Genomic DNA, 19,750 nt, shown 5'->3' with positions numbered 1-19,750 from the left:
CACACAAAATGCTGGTGGAACGCAGCAGGCCAGGCAGCATCTATAGGAAGAAGCACTGTCGATGTTTCAGGCTGAGACCCTTCTTCAACAACACATTTTGGGTGTGTTGCTTGAACTTCCAGCATCTGCAGATTTCCTCGTGTTATAATTTCATACTTCTGCCTCTTGCTCTTCTTAAAGAGTGGAGTGACATTTGTAACTTTCCAGTCCTCTGGAACCATTCCAGTCATCCAGAGCTATTCTTACTTGATATTGGTCATTATTTCTGTCACCTCCATGACCATGCTACCACCAATCACCCTTCCTCACCTTTAAAAGGCATTTGAGTAAGTACATGAGAGGGACGGTTCAGAGGAGGCTGGGCCAAGCATGGACAAATAGGACTAGCTTAGATTAGCACCTTGGTCAGCATGGTCAAGTTAGTCCATAGGGTCTTTTTCCATGCTGTTGTATTCTATGACTCTATGACACCCTCTTTTTGTCAGGGTCACTCATGGATGTTGCATCCTAGCTGTGTACGTGATACACAAATCAGTACGCAAACCAGGGCAGCACGATATGAAGAGCAAACTGTTGCCAATGCAATAGGCTCCCCTTCGCCATGCAGCTTATGAAACCAAAGGAATGGCAGAGACTGACACTAGAGGCGTGACAGGAGTTGTCAGTCGACGTTGAACTGAATGTTGGACTGCCTTAGGGACTTCAGCTCTGGATTTTTCCACAGGGTTTACTCCTAAAGCCTTCTCCATTAGTGGGAAATGGAGGACTATGTAAAAGGGATGTGTTAGATGGATCTTAGAGTAGGCTAAGGGCCAGCATAACATCATGGGCTGAAGGGCCTGTACTGACAATTATACCATAAGACGTAGGAGCAGAATTATGCCATTTGGCCCATCAAGGCTGCTCCTCTATTCAATCGTGGCTGATTTATTTTCCCTCTCAACCTCATTCTCCTGCCTTCCCCCCATAACCTTTGATGCCTTTGCGAGTCAAGGATGCAGCAACTTCCACTTTAAATATATTCTATGACTTGGCCTCCACAGCCATCTGTGGTGATGAATCTCACTGATTCAACACCCTTTAGCTAAAGAAATTCCTCCTCATCTCTGTTCCAAAGGGGTATCCTTCCATTCTGAGACTGTGCCTGTACTGTCATGGGTTCTATGTTTCTAGCATTTTATTAAGGTCCTTACAAACACCAAAATAGTAACTACAGGTCCTCATCAGACATTAGGTAGAAGCAATTATTCTTCTTGGTTCATTTTCAATTCTTCTGAACCCACTGAAGGTTTTGCTGTTGAATGCCGGGCAGGAGCTAGTGTTCAACATTGTACAATGGAACTTGAACCTACCTTATTTGACTGTCAGGTCAGTGATGTGACTTACTGAGCCACTACTGAATTGGCTGCTCGTCCTATCTTTTGTTTAGACCTATCTTTGCTTTTTTTTCTCGTCCTTTTACCACCAATGAGTTACTAACTGCACTAGGCCTGAGTCGACGTAGTAGTAGTATTATGCCTTAGCGTGGCCAGTAGAGACACTGCCTCACCGTGCCAGAGACATGTGTTCAATTTTGACCTCTGGTTCTGTCTGTGTGGAGTTTTCATGCTCCCTCTGTAATCACATGGTTTTTCTCTGGGTGGCCCAGTTTTCTCCCACACCACAAGGCTGTGTGAGTAGTTAGGTTAATTGGCCACCACAAGTGAGTAGGAGAGTGAGGAGAGGGGTGTGAGGGAATTGATAGAATATATGGAGAATGAGATTAATGTAGGACAAGGGTGAATGGGTGGTTGATGGCTGGTTCACACTCGCTGGGCCAGAGAGCCTGTTTCTGTGCAGAATGTTTCTGCCATCTTATTCTGGCTTCTGCCCCCACCCTTTTGCAGCCCCGATGAAGGGTCTCAGACTGAAAAGGTGACTGTTTATTCCCCTCCAAGGTTGCTGCCTGATTTGCAGAGTCCCTCCAGCATTTTGTGTGTGTTGCTTTGGATTTCCAGCATTTGCAGAATCTCTTCTGTTCAGCATCTGTAGTCTCCCGTATAATAAGCCTGGCTCTGATATGGGTCTCTTTTGTGGACTGAGATTGGGAAGGGGGCAGAGAAAGAGGAATCATGGTTGGTGAAAGGGGAAGGGAGAGGGGAGAGAATGCGAAGCACCAGAAAGACATTCTGTAATGATCAATAAACCAATTGTTTGGAATTAAATTACCTTGCCTGGTGTCTCAGGGCTGGGTGTATCTGCAACTGCGTCACCCCCCCCTCCCCCCCACCCCGCTCTTACACTCCTTCTCTGCCACTTGTCCCACACCCCTCCCAGAACATTCCATCCTCACCATTCCCAACATCCTTTGCTCCCACCAGATTTACAAACTCACTCTCCTCTCCACGTGAGCAAATAGAGCACTGTGCAAAAGTCCTAGGCACCCTAGTTTTTTATCGTTCTATCCATTTATAGCCTATATTCTATACCCTAGTGCATCAGTGTTATTTTTCAGCACCACCAAAATAAAAAACAGGACTGCTGAATCAGAAAAACAGCAGACTTGCTAATTAATTAACCATTGACTGTTTATTAAACACTAAATTTTAAAAACGATCTTTTCCTCGCTTTGCTGTGACTCTTTTAGCTGGCCAGTATCTGAAGTCCGATACCGTGATGGAAGCTGATACCTGTTCCACGACCTGTGAGGAGTTCCAGCAGATAAAGCAAACAGTTCTACAGCTAAAGCGAAAGGTAAGGGGATTAATTTGCATCATGTCTTCTTCCCTTGAGACGCTTACTTCCAATGGTAAACGTTGTTAATCATAAGGTTATTTGATTGATTGGTTGTCCATTGTATCCATGATGACAGTTTTGAAGCCTGTGTGGGAGAGCTTTTAAAGTAGGGAAAGCCATTACACAGGGGCAATTCCACTCTCTCAACCTTGAAAGTCCAAGTCCAGTTGTACAAGTAGTCATCACAAATGATGTAACCCACCTTTATATCCTTTCAGACTTTAATGCTGCTGTGACTGCTCTTCACATCAGAATAGTTGACTGGATGTGGCAACGGCCCCATTAGACTCAGTTTTTCTGAGAGTTACCACTTCCTGAAGAGAAGTAGATTTCAATTATAGAAAAAATATTGCAGAGAAATTGTATGATCTTTAAAGAAATGATTACATCAGAGAATGTACAGAATCTGGAACATGGATGAAAGAAAAATGGAGGGTGATGTGGAGGGAACAGTTAGATTGACCTTGGAGGAGGTTAATGTGTTAGTACAACATTGTGGGCCAAAGGGCCTGTACTATGCTGTATTGTTCTGTTCTATACAGCATTATTTACTTACTGTCCTTAACACCATGGCATTTAGGACAGCAGTGAAGGTCCTTCATCTCTGTCTGTCCTTGGCCACTCAGATGTAGAAGGATTCTTCAGTGCTATTTCCCTAACTAGTTTATTTTACCAATCAGCGATGTTAGTGCTGAGCTGAACCTCCATACCTGGAGGACCTGTGGACTACTCATTGTCTGGCCTTTAAACTTTGACCTGTTTGGCATGGGTGACCCTGCCTAGAGTCAAAGCATAAAGCCCTGACTTCATGCAACATAGCTCTCTGGGTCACTGAGGCACACAAGCCTCCAAACCCTACAATAAGGTTGTGGTCCTCTTGAAGGTTATACAACATTAACAGCAAATTAATTCATTGATTAACCACAAATTTTATCTTTCTTTTAGATTACTTCACTGCCCAACAATGTTGATGATATTAGTAAACAAAAATCAAACAGCCAGAAGTTATTTTCTTCCAACAGTTACAATTCTGGATTCGTTGGGCTTCCTGGGCCTTCGGGACCAGCAGGTAATAAGGCAGATTTCACACTATAACCTGCGATTCCTTATCTTTTCAACTTCAAATGCCAGGAAAGTAAGTTAAAAATTCAGAAGAATGAAGCAGCAAACAAATTTCAAAGTTTAAAGTAAATTTTATTATCAGAGTACATAAATGTCACCACATACAACCTTGAGATTCATTTTTCTACAGGCATACTTAGCAAATCTATAGAATAGTAATGATAACAGGTTCAATGAAAGATTAACCAGAAGACAACAAACTGTGCAAAATGCAAATACAATTAAATAGCATTAAATATTAAGGACATGAAATAACAAGATAAAAAGTCTTTCAAATGAGATCATTGTTCAAGAGCTTGTTGGTTGAGGGGTAGCAATTGTTCTTGAACCATCTGATGCACCATCAATAACTCTCCGAGATGTGAGGCGAGATATAGGCTTTTATTGGCTGGAATAAAGAACAAGCAGCAATTGACCACCACACTGCATCCTGGAGACTGAGGGCCGGGCTCAGGCTCCAATCGCCTTTATACCGGGGTCTGTGGGAGGAGCCACTGTCAGTGGGAGGAGCCACAGGAGCAGTCAGCAGGGGGTGGGGGTGCGTGTCCAGACAGGTATATGTAGTTCACCACACCATCATTATGTTCCATTGAGGTTTGGGTGAGACTAGGACTACAGGTCATGGGTTAGAGGTGAAAGATGAAATGTTTAAGGGGAATGTATTCACTCAGAATATGTGAGAGTGTGGAGTGAGCTACCAGTGGAAGAGGTGGACTTGGGTTCATTTAAAACTCAGTAGATTGATAGTTCAGCATGGACTAGATGGGCTCAAGCGGCTGTATCTGTCTGAAGTGTTCTAAGACTCTTTGACTCTATTTTGTTCAAAGAGTAATCTCAGTGTGGAATAAACAAAAGAACCCATTTAAATATTATGAATTAGATTTGAAGGTCAACTAAATGCATTTCTAGGGAGAAATAATGGTTCAGTAGTTCAGTAGCACCATCAACGTGGGTTCCAACAACCATGGACAGCTTCAAAGCGATTGCGCAACCACCGACTGCGACTCCAGCCTTGAACTCCAGGCCGGGTCTTCACATGCTGCGATTGTGACTCCCGTCTCCCCTTCCCCCACCACCACTATGTAATCCCCTCTCCCTCAGATCCCATCGTCAGCTCCCGGGCCCTCAGAGGCTCCATCTTCCTCTCACCCCAACCCTTCCCTCTCCAGTGACACTACCAGCCTCCCTCCCCCCTCTGATCCCATCTCTCATCCATGCCGGTTCTTTACCATTCCCTCCGACCTTCAACTCTCTGAGGCAGAGCGCTCTGTCCTCAGTAAGGGACTCAGCTTTGTCCCCCTTCGCCCACACCTCAGCGAGTTCCGCGTACGCCATGACGCTGAACTCTTCTTCCGCCGGCTCCGTCTCCGAGCTTACTCCTTTGACAAGGACTCTCCTACCTCCACCGCTGACCCCTTCTCCCGTCTTCAACCCTCCTCCTCTTCATGGACACCCCGCTCTGGTCTTCTACCTGCTCTGGATCTCTTTATTGCTACTTGCCGACGGGACATCAACTGTCTTGACTTCACCACACCCTGTTCCAATTCCAACCTCACTCCTTCCGAACGCTCTGCTCTCTGCTCCCTCCGCACCAATCCCAACCACACTATAAAACCTGCTAATAAGGGGGGAGCTGTTGTTGTCTGACGTACTGACCTCTACCTGGCCGAGGCATAGCGACAACTCTCTGATACCTCCTCTTATTTACCCCTTGATCATGACCCCACTAAGGAGCACCAGGCCATTGTCTCCAATACCATCACCAACCTTATTAGCTCTGGGGATCTCCCATCCACTGCCACCAACCTCATAGTTCCCACATCCCGCACTTCCCGTTTCTACCTCCTACCCAAGATCCACGAACCTGCCTGTCCAGGTAGACCCATTGTCTCAGCTTGCTCCTGCCCCACTGAATTCATTTCTGCATACCTTGACACTGTCTTATCCCCCCTTGTTCAATCTCTTCCCACCTATGTTCGTAACACTTCTCATGCTTTGAATTTTTTCAATGATTTTAAGTTCCCTGGCCCCCACCACCTTATTTTCACCATGGACGTCCAGTCCCTATATACCTCCATCCCCCATCAAGATGGTCTCGAAGCTCTTCAATTTTTTTTTGGATTCCAGACCTAACCAATTCCCCTCTACCACCACTCTCCTCCGTCTAGCAGAATTAGTTCATACTCTCAATAATTTCTCCTTTGGCTCCTCCCACTTCCTCCAAACCAAGGGTGTAGCCATGGGCACCCGTATGGATCCCAGTTATGCCTGCCTTTTTGTTGGCTTTGTGGAACAGTCCATGTTCCAAGGCTATACCGGTATCCATCCCCCTCTTTTCCTTCGCTACATCGACGACTGCATTGGCGCTGCCCCTTGCACGTGTGCTGAGCTTGTCAACTTCATTAACTTTGCCTCCAACTTTCACCCTGCCCTCAAATTTACCTGGTCCATTTCCGACACCTCCCTCCCCTTTCTTGATCTTTCTATCTCCATCTCTGGAGATGGCTTATCTACTGATATCTACTATAAGCCTACAGACTCTCACAGCTACCTGGACTATTCCTCTTCCCACCCTGTCTCTTGCAAAAAGGCTATCCCTTGCTCACAATTCCTCCATCTCTGCCGCATCTGCTCTCAGGATGAGGCTTTTCATTCCAGGACGAAGGAGATGTCTTCCTTTTTTTAAACAAAGGGGCTTCCCTTCGTCCACCATGAACTCTGCTCTCAAACACATCTCTCCCATTTCCCGCACATCTGCCCTCACCCCATCCACCCGCCACCCCACTCGGGATAGGGTTCCCCTTGTCTTTACCTACCACCCCACCAGCCTCCAGGTCCAACATATAATTCTCCGTAACTTCCACCACCTCCAGCAGGATCCCACTACCAAGCACATCTTTCCCTCCACCCCTCTTTCTGCTTTTCGCAGGGATTGCTCCCTACGTGACTCCCTTGTCCACTCGTCGACCCCCATCCCTTCCCACCAATCTCCCTCCTGGCACTTATCCTTGTAAATGGAACAAATGCTACACCTGCCCTTACACTTCCTCCCTCACCACCATTCAGGGCCCCAGATAGTCCTTCCAGGTGAGGCGACACTTCACCTGTGAGTCGGCTGGTGTGGTATGCTGTGTCCGGTGCTCCTGGTGTGGCCTTTTATATATTGGTGAGACCCGACGCAGACTGGGAGACCGTTTCACTGAACACCTACACTCGGTCCACCAGAAAAAGCAGGATCTCCCAGTGGCCACACATTTTAATTCCACGTCCCATTCCCATTCTGATATGTCTATCCATGGCCTCCTCTATTGTCAAAATGAATCCAAACTCAGGTTGGAGGAACGACACCTTATATACCGACTGGGTAGCCTCCAACCTGATGGCATGAACATTGACTTCTCTAACTTCTGTTAATGCCCCTCCTCCACTTCTTACCCCATCCCTGACATATTTAGTTGTTTGCCTATTCTCCATCTCCCTCTGGTGCTCCCCCCCTCCTTTCTTTCTCCTGAGGCCTCCCATCCCATGATCCTTTCCCTTCTCCAGCTCTGTATCACTTTTGCCAATCACCTTTCCAGCTCTCAGCTTCATTTCTCCCCCCCCCCCCCCCGGTCTTCTCCTATCATTTCGCATTTCCCCCTCCCCCCTCTACTTTCAAATCTCTTACTATCTTTCCTTTCGGTTAGTCCTGACGAAGGGTCTCGGCCCGAAACGTCGACATTGCTGCTCCCTATAGATGCTGCCTGACCTGCTGTGTTCTACCAGCATTTTGTGTGTGCTGATGATTCAGTAATGTTGGTTTTTAGAGTAAGAATCAAACAACGGACACATTGAAAATGACCAAAGGTCCATAATACCATAAGATATAGGAGCAGAATTAGGCCATTCAGCCCATTATGTCTGCTCCATTATTCCATCATGGCTGATTTTATTATCCCTCTCAACCCTATTCCTCTGCCTTCCCTCTATAACCTGTCAACATCCACAATAAATATACCCAATGACTTGGCTTCAGAGCCATCTATGGCAATGAATTCCACAGATTCAATGCCCTCTGGCTAAAGAAATTCCTCCTCAGCTCTGTTCTAAAGAGATGTCCTTCTATTCTGAGACTGTGCCCTCAGGTCATAGACTTAGAGTTCAAAGTAAATGTATTATCAAAGTACATATTTGTCATGACACACAACCCTGATATTCATTGTCTTGAGGGCTTACTCAATGAAACCACAGAATAATAACCATAATAACCATAACAGAATCAATGAAAAACTGTACCAATCTGGCATTCAACCAGTGTCCAAAAGACAACAAACTCTGCAAGAACAATTGGAAAGAAATAATAATAAAAAATAAGCAAGCAATAAATATTGAGAACATGAGATGAAGAGGCTTTGAAAGTGAGCCAATAGGTTGTGGGAACATTTCAATGAAGTTGAGTGAAGTCATCCCGCTTGGTTCTAGCGTCTGATTGTCGAGGGGTAATAAATGTTCCTGAACCTGGTGGTGTGAGTTTTGAGGTTCCCCCAGTAAAGGAAGCATCCTCTCCACATCAACTCCAGCAAGACCTTACAATCGACTGTTTTCAGTGAGATTCCACCAACCCACTTCATTCTCTTAAATACCATAAAAATCTCCTCAGATGTTAACCATTTAATTCCCGAGATAGTCTCGTGAATCTTCTCTGGACCTTTTCCATTGTTCTGTTTCTTACTGTTATATTATTACCAATTGACTTTGTAATGATTTTGCAACAACAAACAGAATAATTTCTGGTTATTTAGTGCTTTTATCATAGCTGAATATCCAAAGGCATCTTGGACAATCAACATCAGGAGTGCATAAAAAGAGCTACCTTTCAGTCAGGTCTGCAGTCCAGATTTAAAAAGCAGAGCTTGGAGCTAGTTTTCTCTGAGTTGGACAATCAATGTCAGGGGTGTGTAAAAAGAGCTACTTTTTAATCAGGCGGTGATCAAGATTTTAAAGGCAGAGTTCTGTGGCAGTTTCCCTGAGTTGAGGAATAACCAATCAGCAAGAGGGACTCATTAGAAATGGCCAATGAAAATAATTCAACTGCTGGCGGAGCGGCCATTCTTTTCAGTGTACCAGTGTTTACAGTGACTTTGGCTCATCAGGCTTGGGTGAATTATCTTGTAAGTTACTCTCTTTCTGTTCTTATTTGTTCATTCCTCATCTATTAGGACATGACTGTTTAGTGAGAGTGGCTACAGGGGCAGTGTTTTGTACTCTGTATGGGACGTGGGAAGTCTGGAAGACCTCCAGTCTCCCAGATAAACACATCTGCATCAGGTGAGCCAAGAGGCAGCTACTGGGAGAATGTATTAAAGAACTGGAGCTGCAGCTCAATAATCTTCAAGTCATATGGGAGAAAGAGGAGGTGATAGACAGGAGCTACAGCAGGTAGTTACCCCTAGACTGCAGAAGACAAGTAACAGGGTTACTGTCAGGAGAAGGAGGGGAAATGCACAGCCAGTGCAGAGTACACCTGTGGCCATTCCCCTCAATAATAAGTATAAAACTTTAGAGCTTCTTTTAGCCAATTATAATATCTATGTGACAGTTTTATAATGAGCAATTCTGGCCTTAAGATTAGATTATTGGATCTGAGCTTGGTTACAGAGGAAGAAACTGTTCTTCAATGAATTGATTATCCCCATCTGTAGTTTGCCTTCTAAGTGCAGAGGGAGGATATCTGACCCATTCTCTTGCCTATATCTGCAAAATGAAGTTCTGTAAGAAATGTGCTGGTGTAGACAAAAAACTGAACCATTAATAAACATGACCTGCAGCAGAAACTGGTATAAAATGTAAATTGCCTGAAATAGATTCAGTTTTGAGTCCAGAAGGCAGCAACATCGAGATGAAAGTTCAAGTTTATTGTCATTTGCCTGTACATATATACAACCAAATGAAATAATGTTCCTCCAGACCTCAATGCACCCACAAAATATATATCACAGACACACATAAAAATATTAGTTAAAATATTATTCAAAGTTCATCTACATAAGAACATAAGTAATAGAAGCAGGAGTAGGTCATTTGGCCTGTCGAACCCGCCACCATTCAATAAGATCATGACTGATCTGACCATAGATTAATCGCCACCTTTTCCCCATAGCGCTTAATCCCCCACTATGTAAAAATATATCTAACCTTGTGTTAAATATATTTATGGAGGTAGCCTCCACTGCTTCATTGAGCAGAGAATTCCACAGATTCACCACTCTCTGGGAAAAGCAGCTCCTCCTCATCTCTGTCCAAAATCTACTCTCCTGCACCTTGAGACTATGTCCCTTAGTTCTAGTCTCACCTATCAGTGGAAGCAACTTTCCTGCCTCTATCTTATCTATCCCTTTCATAATTTTGTATGTTTCTATAAGATCTCTTCTCATTCTTCGGAATAACAGCGAGTACAGTCCCAGGCGATTCAATCTCTCCTCATAGTCTAACCCCTCATCTCTGGAATCCAAGTGATGAACCTCCTCTGCACTGTCTCCAATGCCAGCACATCTTTCCTCAAGTAAGGAGACCAGAACTGCATGCAGCCTCACCAGTACCCTGTACAGTGGCAGCATAACCTCCCTGCTCTTAAATTCCATCCCTCTAGCAAGGAAGGGCAGCCGCACCTATAAACCAACCTTTTGTGTTTCATGCACAATCACACCCAAATCCCTTTGCACAGCAGCATGCTGCAATTTTTTACTAATTACATAATAACCTGCTCTTCCTTTTTTCCTTCCAAAGTGGATGACATCACATTTACCAACATTGTATTCCATCTGCCAGACTCTTGCCCACTTAATTAACCTGTCTATATTTCTCTGCATACAGTAGCTTCTCTCCATATCTTCTGCACAATTTGCTTTTTTGCTCAATTTAGTATCATCGGCAAACCTTAGATACACTAAACTTGGTCCCCTCTTCCAGCTCGTTAATGTATTTGGTGAACAGTTACAGGCCAAGCACCAACCCCAGCAGCTCACTGCTCATCACTGATTGCTAACCAGAGTAACACCCATGTATCCCAACTCTCTGCATTCTATTGGTTAACCAATCCTCTGTACATGTTAATACATTATATCCTCAAAGAACTCCAGTTAGTTTGTCAAACAGGACCTGCCTTTGCTGAATCCATGCTGTGTCTGCCTGATGGATCCATTTCTTTCCAGATGCCTCACTATTTCTTCTTTATTGATAGCTTCAAGCATTTTCCCAACCACATTTGTTAAAGTATCTGGCCTATAATTACCTGCCTTTGCTTACATCCTTTTTTGAACTGTGGCATGACATTTGCCGTCTTCCAATCCACCGGGATCTGCCAGAGTCCAGAGACCAAAGCCTCTATTATAACTTCTGCCATTTCTTTCAGTACCCTGGGCTGCATTCCATCAGGACCAGGGGACTTATCTATGGTCAGGCCCACAAGTTGGTTCAGCACTACCTCTTTAGAGATAGCTATTGTGTTGAGAGCCTCACCTCCCATCACATCCATAACATCTCTCTTTGGCATGTTAGACGTGTCCTCCATCATGAAGACTGACACAAAATAGTCAGTTAAAGCCTTGGACAGTTCCTTATTACCCAATATCAATTCCCCCTTCTTGTCCACCAAGGGACCTATGTACACTTTAGCCACCCTTTTCTGCTTTATATAATTATAAAAACTTTTACCATCCATTTTTATATTTTGCGCTAGTTTATTTTCATAATCTATCATCCCTTTCTTTATTGCTTGCTTAGTGGTTCTTTGGTGCTTTTTAAAGTTTTTTCAATCTTTCAGTTTCCAGTACTCTTGGAGATTTTGTACACACAAGCTCTTAGTTTGATGTCGTCTTTTATTTCCTTAGTCATCCAAGGCTGGCTCTCCCCACCCTTACTGTCCTTGCTTTTAACTGGAATACACTTTTGTTGGACACTCTGAAAATTCTCTTTGAAAGTCTTCCACTGTTCCTCAACCGTCCCACCATATAGTCTGTGTTCCCAGTCTACACTAGCCAAATCCTCCCTCATCCCATTGTAGTCTCCATTGTTTAGGCATAATACAATAGTTTTAGATCAAACTATTGCACCCTCTATTTGTATGAGAAATTCAATCATACTGTGATCACTCTTTCCAAGAGGATCCCTGACTACCAGATCTCTAATTTTACCTGTCTCATTGAACAGGATCAGATCTAAGATAACACGTTCCCTTGTAGGTTCAGTATCTGCTGTTCAAGAAAGCCCTCATGTATGCTTTCTATGAAGTCCTCCTCAAGAGTGCCTCAACCAGCTTGATTCACCCGATCTGTGTGCAAGTTAAAGTCCCCCATGATAACTGTTGTTCCATTCTTACATGCCTCAGATATTTCTGTTTATTGCCTGTGCCACTGTAATGTTATTATTTAGTGGCAGATAGACAACTCCCATCAATGATTTTTTCCCTTTACTATTCCTAATCTCTACATTCTGCTCCTTAGATCCTAGATCATCTCTATCGCCCTGATCTCATCCTTAATTAAGAGTGCTACCCCACCTCCCTTACCTTCCTGCCTTATGCCAACTCAGTGAATAAAATATGTAGACATGGTCAAGAGGTTCAGCTGTAATTCAGACCAAACAACAAATGTGAAGAATTGTGACCTAAGTGACTTTGACCATGGAATGATTGTTGGCGCCAGAGGGGGTTATCAGAGTATCTCAGAACCTCCTGGGGTTTTCACACATAGCAGTCTCTGGAGTTTACAGAAAATGGTCCAAAAAAAATCCAGTGAGCAGCAATTCTGTGGGCAAAAATGTCTTGTAAATAAGAGAGGTCAGAGGAGAATGGCTAGAGTGGTTCAAGCTGACAGGAAGACAACTGTAACTCAATTTAATTTATTTATTTAGCGATAAACCACAGAGTAGACCCTTCCAAACCTTCAAGCCGAGCCACTGTATAACCCCCAACAACTCCAATTTAACCCAAACCTAATCACGGGACAATTTACAATGACAAATTAAGCTACACAGTATGGCTTTGGACTGTGGGAGGAAACTGGAGCACCCAATGAAAACCAGTCCATTCCACTGTGAACACATCCAGAGACTTTTCACAGACAGCACCAGAAATGAACTCCAAACTCTAATGCCCTGAGTTGTAATAGCTTCGCACTAACTGCTACAGTACCTTGGTGACCACGTGTTACAAGAGTAGTGTGTAGAAGAGCACCTCGGAACATGCAACACGTCTGTAAGGAGTCTGTATGTTTGCCACGAGGCCCGTGCATTTCCCTTGCATGTTCCAGTTTCCTCCTGCATTCCAAAGGCGTAAACTTTGGCTTAGTAAGTTTGAGCATGCTATGTTGACACCATAAGTGTGGCAACACTTGCGAGCTGTCACCAGCACAACCCTTGCTGATTTGATTTGACACATTTCACTGTATGTTTCAAGGTGCATCTGACAAATCGTGCTAACCTTTCATCGGTATCCTGTCTATCAGTACGTGGACAGATCCAGGCACCTCTCTGCATATGGCACCCCATGAAAAAATAAAACTTGCTGCCTTTTTGTTCTTAGAGGAACCTCTGCTCATCTAACATGATAATTGCACATCCAATACTGATATAATCTGGATGTTTTTCCTGATGCTCTGCAGGTCTCCCTGGTCCCAAAGGAAGCAACGGCCCAAAGGGACAACAGGGACCGCCTGGACCCCCAGGACCCAGAGGACCCATGGGACCAATGGGCCCATCTCCTGACATATCTCATATTAAACAGGGAAGAAGAGGCCCAGTGGTCAGTATCTACTCTTTTCCTGAAATGTTTAACATAACGAATATCAAATTTTCTCAAATATCAATGGGCAAGCTTTCACCATGACAGAAATAAAATTCACTAGCATTACCCGCTTGATCCTTCTTCCTTTTTCCAATCCCCAAATTTGGTTCTCCTCTCACCCTTTCTCTTCTACTCACTTGCCCATCACATTCTTCTGTTTCCCCTCCTCCTTCCCTTTCTTCCATAGCCCACTATCCTCTCCTATTAGATTCCTTCTTCTTCAGACCTTTACCTCTACCACCTTTCACCTCCCAGCTTCTTACTTCATCACCCCTTTCCCACCCACCCACCTTCCCCCCTCACATAGCTTCATCTATTGCCTACCGGCTTGTACTTCATTTATTGCCTACCAGCTTCTCTCCTCTTCATTTCCAGTCCTGATAGATGATCTCAGCCCAAAACATTGACTGTTTATTCCCCTCCACAGGTGATGCCTGACCTGCTGAGTTCCTCCAGCGTTTTGAGTGTTTGCTCAAGCTCAATGTCTTGGGTTTATGTTCTGGGAATATAAACTTGTGCTGATCAATTCCCACCACGCTGAAATTGATGGGACCCCTCACTTACTTACTGCCTGTTACACCAGCAATGAGGCTCCTCCATCTCTGACTGACCATACAGTCACACACAGATAAAGAAGTTATCTCTGGTGTTTCCATTTCAATGATGTTTCCGTTTAGCCCTGAGCTGAACCTCCATGTCTGGAGGACTGGTGGACCACTCTTAGTCTTGGCTCTACCCTTTGACCTATTTGTCATGGATGACACCACCAAAAGTCAAAGCACAAGGCCCTCCAGACAGCATAGTTCTTTGGATCATTGAGGCACCACAAGCCTCCAAACCCTACGAAAAGTTTGTGGTTCTCTTGGAGGATAGGACACCCTTGACATTAGCAAAATATCTGTGATATATTTCAAATATTGTGAAGGGGGCTATATATGTCATCTACCACTAGATTACCTACATTTTGTACCCTATTTTCCTTTACCAGCTTTCATCTTTACAGAAATAGAAATGACGATTCTACCCTCATTACAATGGGCTAGGGTGGCATCACTTGAATAAAAGTCCAATTGTGACAAGGGTTAAAAAGATTCAATAAATGAAATAACTATTTGTTCACAGATCTCCTCTACTAAATGTAGAGCTTCCAGTAAAATACAGCAAAATTCAGTAAGATCATTTTCATTTTGATATAATTGGCTCTGTTATTAATGCACTGGTAAATACAGTCCCCTTATACTTTCCTCTGATCTCCTTAAAATTATGCCCCTCATTTTAGCCATTTCCATCCTGGGGAAATGTCTCTGGCTGTTCACTCGATCAACGCATCTTATGATAAAATAAATAATAATAGAACATTAAATTACAGTAATATATAGATATACAAACTTTTGTATTTAAAAAGTTAAATAAGTAGTGCAAAAAAAGAAAAAAGAATGTGTGTTTCTTGCACAATAACACACACAAAATGCTGGAGGCACTCACTAGGTCAGGCAGCATCTACGGAAAAGAATAATGAGTTGATGTTTTAGGCTGAGACCCTTGTGGACTGATTTTCACAACAGTTGTGATTCCACAACCGAGATTAGTTCCGCTTTAAATTTCTAATTATATTTAATTACTTGAATTTAAAACCCCCACTGTGGGATTTGAACCTACAACATTGGATCTGTGATCTAGAATTCTGGTGTTGTTCTGATATCTTAACCACTATGCTATGATAGGCAGCTCCATTGATAATAATTCGCTGATATTATTACTTCACTTTCATAGTCTTTTGTTTTAGGATCACAATGAGATTCTATTGCTTATTCCATTTATATCAGGGTCCACCGGGAGCGTCTGGAAGAGATGGTGCCAAGGTAGGAAAAGCAGCCCACCTGTTTTATTATGGTAGGATGCATTGACATCAACCGATATATCATTAATAAGCTGAAATCTTCTTTTACTAACATCATAGATCTCAACACATTCATCTGAAAATATTGTTTGTTTTATTTTAATTATTTATTAAGAGACAGTATAGAGTAGGCCTCTCTGGCCTTGCAAGCCACACCGCCCAGAATCCCCCAGTTTTATGCCAACCTAATCATGAGCCAATTTGCAATGACCAATTAACCTACCAACCAGTATGTCTTTGGACTCTGGGAGGAAACCAGAAAACCCAGAGGAACCCATGCAGTCACAGGGAGAACATACAAACTCCTTACAGACAGTGGCAGGAATTGAACCCGGGTCACTGGTACTGTGAAGTTTTGTGCTTAGCATTATTCTACCATGCCGCCACCGCTGTAGAGGCTGAGTCATTGGGTATGTTGATAGGTTCTCGATTAGTAGGGGCATCATAGGTTACGGGGGAAGGCAGGAGGATGGGGTTGAGAGGGATAATAAATCGGCCATGATGGAATAGTGGAACAAACTTCTTTGGCTGAAATGCCTAATTCTGCTCCTATGTCTTATGGTCTTATTGCCTCCTCAATAAAATACAGTTTTATTTCATCACAGTCTCCTCAAACACTCTGTTTTGTATTCTACAACACAATGCCACATTTAATATACATTAGGTTGCAAAATCCCTCAGGGTATCTTGAGTCTGTAAGAGTTGCTGTATCTTTTTAATGCTTTGGAAGAAACATCGAAAGTCAAAGCAGATGTAGCCCCTTTGGTTCTTTGAGCCTACTACACTATTCTATGTGATCCTGGCTGATCGTCCAAATTCAATACTCTGGTCAGGTTTACTCCCCATATTCCTTGATCTCACTAGCCCTAAGTTCAGTATCTAATTCTTTCTTGAATATTGAGAATTATGCATTATCAAGTGGTACAGCAACCACTCTGCACATGACTACAAGCAACCATAAAGAGCTGTGACCACAGTTCAGCATATCAGAGAAACCAGCTTCCCCTCTATGGACTGTGTGAACCTGTATAATTTATTGCCACAGACGGTTGTGAAGGCCAAGTACTGCGTATGTTAAAAACACAAAATGCTGGCAGAACTCAGCAGGCCAGACAACATCTATGGGAGGAGGTAGTGACGACATTTTGGGCCGAAACCCTTCATCAGGAGTGAAGGGTTAGGGTTGGGGTAAAATTTACATAACCAAGGAGAAAGTATAGAAGAAAACTTCACTCCTGATGAAGGGTTTCGGCCTGAAACGTCGTCACTACCTCCTCCCATAGATGCTGTCTGGCCTGCTGAGTTCTGCCAGCATTTTGTGTTTTTATTTATTTCCAGCATCTACAGATTCACTCGTGTTGTACTGTGTATGTTGATGGGTTCTTGATTGGTTAGGATGTCAAAGGTTAAGTGAAGAAGGCAGGAGAATGGGGTTGAGAGAGGTAATGAATCAGCCATGATGGAATGGTGGAGCAGACTTGATGGGCTGACTGGCCTAATTCTGCTCCTATGTCTAATGGTCTTCTCACTGCCTCATTAAAGCAGCCAACGTAATCAAAGACCTCACCCACTCCAGTGATTCTCGCCTCTCCCTCTCCCATTGGGCAAATGATACAAAAACCCATAAGCACATAGCAACAGGCTCAAGGGCAGCTTCTATCCTGCTGTTATCAGACACTTGAATGGACCTCTTGAATGATAAGGTGACCTCACAATCTACCTTGTTATGATCTTGCACTTTAACATTTACCTGCACTGCACTTTTTCGGTAGCTTCTACACTGTATTCTGCATTGTTACGCTAGCTCGATTCCACATGTAATGATTTGATCTGTGTGAAAGGAAGGGCGCCACTGTAGTGTAGTGGTTAGCATGTGCTATTACAGCTCAGGCCATTCCAGAGTCAGATTTCAGTTCAATGCCATCTGTTCAGAATCTGTACATTCTCCCTGGGACCATGAGGGTTTCCTTCTGGTATTCCAGTTTCAGGGTGGCAAGGTGCAGATACAGCTCTACCAATGGAGGTGTAAGGCACTCCTTCCCTCCACCAGCCTCCAGGGCACTTTTGGGCAAGGTGCAGCACCTGCTTAGCCTCCTGCTCTCCCCCCCCCCCCCACCCGATCAGTGCCATGTGAAGGTGGTGGATGGTTATATGAGCAGCTAGTGCATATCACAACTCCTGGTTGTGCGATCATTGATGCCAGGTAGTGAAGAGTATAGATAAGGGCTGGGGTCACAGGTCTTGTGAAGACACTACCCAGAAGAAGGCAATGGCAAACAACTTCTGTAGAAAAATTTACCAAGGACAATCACAGTCAAGACCATAATTGCCTATATCATAATCCAAAGGCATACTGATTAGTAGGATAGTGCTGTGATTAGGTTAGTGTTAAATAGGTGGGTTGCTGGGTAGCACAGTTCATTGTGCTAGAAGGGCCTGTTCCACACAGTATCTCTAAATAAATGTTTTGCAGCCTGGGGAAAAGTACACACTCAGGACAACAAATACTTTTTCGGGTTTTAATTCCTTTATCTGTTTTAGATGTTTTAGTGCCGGAACAGGGTCTTAAAACAAACAAACAAATTTACAACCAGTTCCTGCCATTACAATCTCAGATTAACCTTCGATCCACACCCTTGTGTATCGATGGATTACGCATGCAGTATAAAAATACATAAAGCAAACCGCACAAAACTAATACGGTAGTGACAATTCTGAAGGAACACAATACAAACAACATTAGAATCCCATCAACCCTCTACCTTATACATAGCAGCAAAAATGTAAGCGAATACATCTCATCAAAGATGTCTACTCCACACGTGCTTAACTTCTAAACAGAGACGTTACGCTGTTACATTCACAATCAGTCATGATACAATAAAGTTAGATAAAAGGTACACTTTGGCCCGACTTTTACAAGATATTGCCTGGTAGTTAAATTACAGGAAGACTGACCTACTTGGCCGGTGAGGAATTTTGCACAAGCCACGCTATCCAGCGCTGTTGCCTTCACTCATGAAAATTTAAAGCATCCATACGTAAAACATGTCAAATTACTGATATGCTTGATACCCCAACGAGCATAAATGGATTCACATGGATATCGTCAATTAGTAGTCACTTTTCCTCACCATGCCCAGTACCTCTGGGAGGAACTTAATCTGAAAGCCCCGCCAGCTGCTTCTGCAGAAAACAAAATGGTCCCCGACTATCCCACGCGTGCGTAAAGACATCACCGTTTCCACTTAAGGACACAGACAATTATTCTAGCATTACCCAGCTGGATGCCTAAGTACACTTTTAATGAAAATGAGTAAGATTCGACGGTCACTCGGTTACAAATAGATAATAAATAATAAGTATGGAAGACAAGTTGTTCACTGTAAGTTGGTACATGGTACAATAAACCAATACCGGTACTTAGCTTCAACTACTTTGTGTAGTAGAGATTTTCATTGGTTAACCATTCTCTGGAGGGGAAAAAAGTCTCCTCATCTGAATCTTAAATCCTTTATCCTTAGACTTGGCATGATTACCCTCATCATGACTTTCCCACCATTGAGAATATCCTTCGTGCATCTGGTCTCACTGGTCCCAATGGAAATTTGTAGGTTTCTGTTTTCTCAATCTTTTAAATCTCCCTTTTCAGTCTTCTAAACAATGGTGAATATAAGACTAATAGATCCTCATCTCTCTTCACACATCAGAGTTACTCTATACTTTATATCTCATGACAGAGAAATTTTGACAACATATTTACAGATAGATACTACAGGCTCTCAAAGTTCTGAATGGGTAGCTAGATGTTAAATTGATTCCACCTGTCACCAACATGGGAAAGGAGCTTAATTAAGATCAAAGTTCAAAGTAAATTTTATTATCAAAGTACATACAAGCCACCATATATAACCCTGAGATTCATTTTCTTGAGGGTATACTCAACAAATCTATAGAATAGTAACTATTAAAAAATCAATTAAAGACTGCCCAACTAGCGAATTCAACTAAAGTGCAGAAGACAACAAACTGTGCAAATGTGAATATAAATAAATAGCAATAAATAATGAGAACATGAGATGAAGAGTCCTTGAAAGTGAGTCCATAGATTGCAATGATGGGGCAAGTGGAGT

The 19,750-nt window shown here is 43.2% G+C and overlaps 1 protein-coding gene across 1 annotated transcript in view; it reads left to right on the top strand.

The window, feature by feature from the left end:
* ccbe1 (collagen and calcium binding EGF domains 1) overlaps positions 1–19,750 on the top strand; it is a 385,149-nt gene that overhangs the window by 348,131 nt on the left and 17,268 nt on the right. Inside the window, exons 6-9 of the mRNA XM_073064183.1 lie at positions 2,627–2,733; positions 3,721–3,844; positions 13,536–13,675; positions 15,544–15,579. Coding sequence (XP_072920284.1) covers positions 2,627–2,733; positions 3,721–3,844; positions 13,536–13,675; positions 15,544–15,579 — 407 coding nt within the window. The remainder of the gene's footprint in view (positions 1–2,626; positions 2,734–3,720; positions 3,845–13,535; positions 13,676–15,543; positions 15,580–19,750) is intronic.

The sequence above is a fragment of the Hemitrygon akajei genome, chromosome 13, assembly GCF_048418815.1.
Source record: "Hemitrygon akajei chromosome 13, sHemAka1.3, whole genome shotgun sequence".
NCBI classification, from domain to species: domain Eukaryota; kingdom Metazoa; phylum Chordata; class Chondrichthyes; order Myliobatiformes; family Dasyatidae; genus Hemitrygon; species Hemitrygon akajei.
Note: the sequence above shows the minus strand (reverse complement) of the source record. Positions and strands in the feature narration are given on the sequence as shown.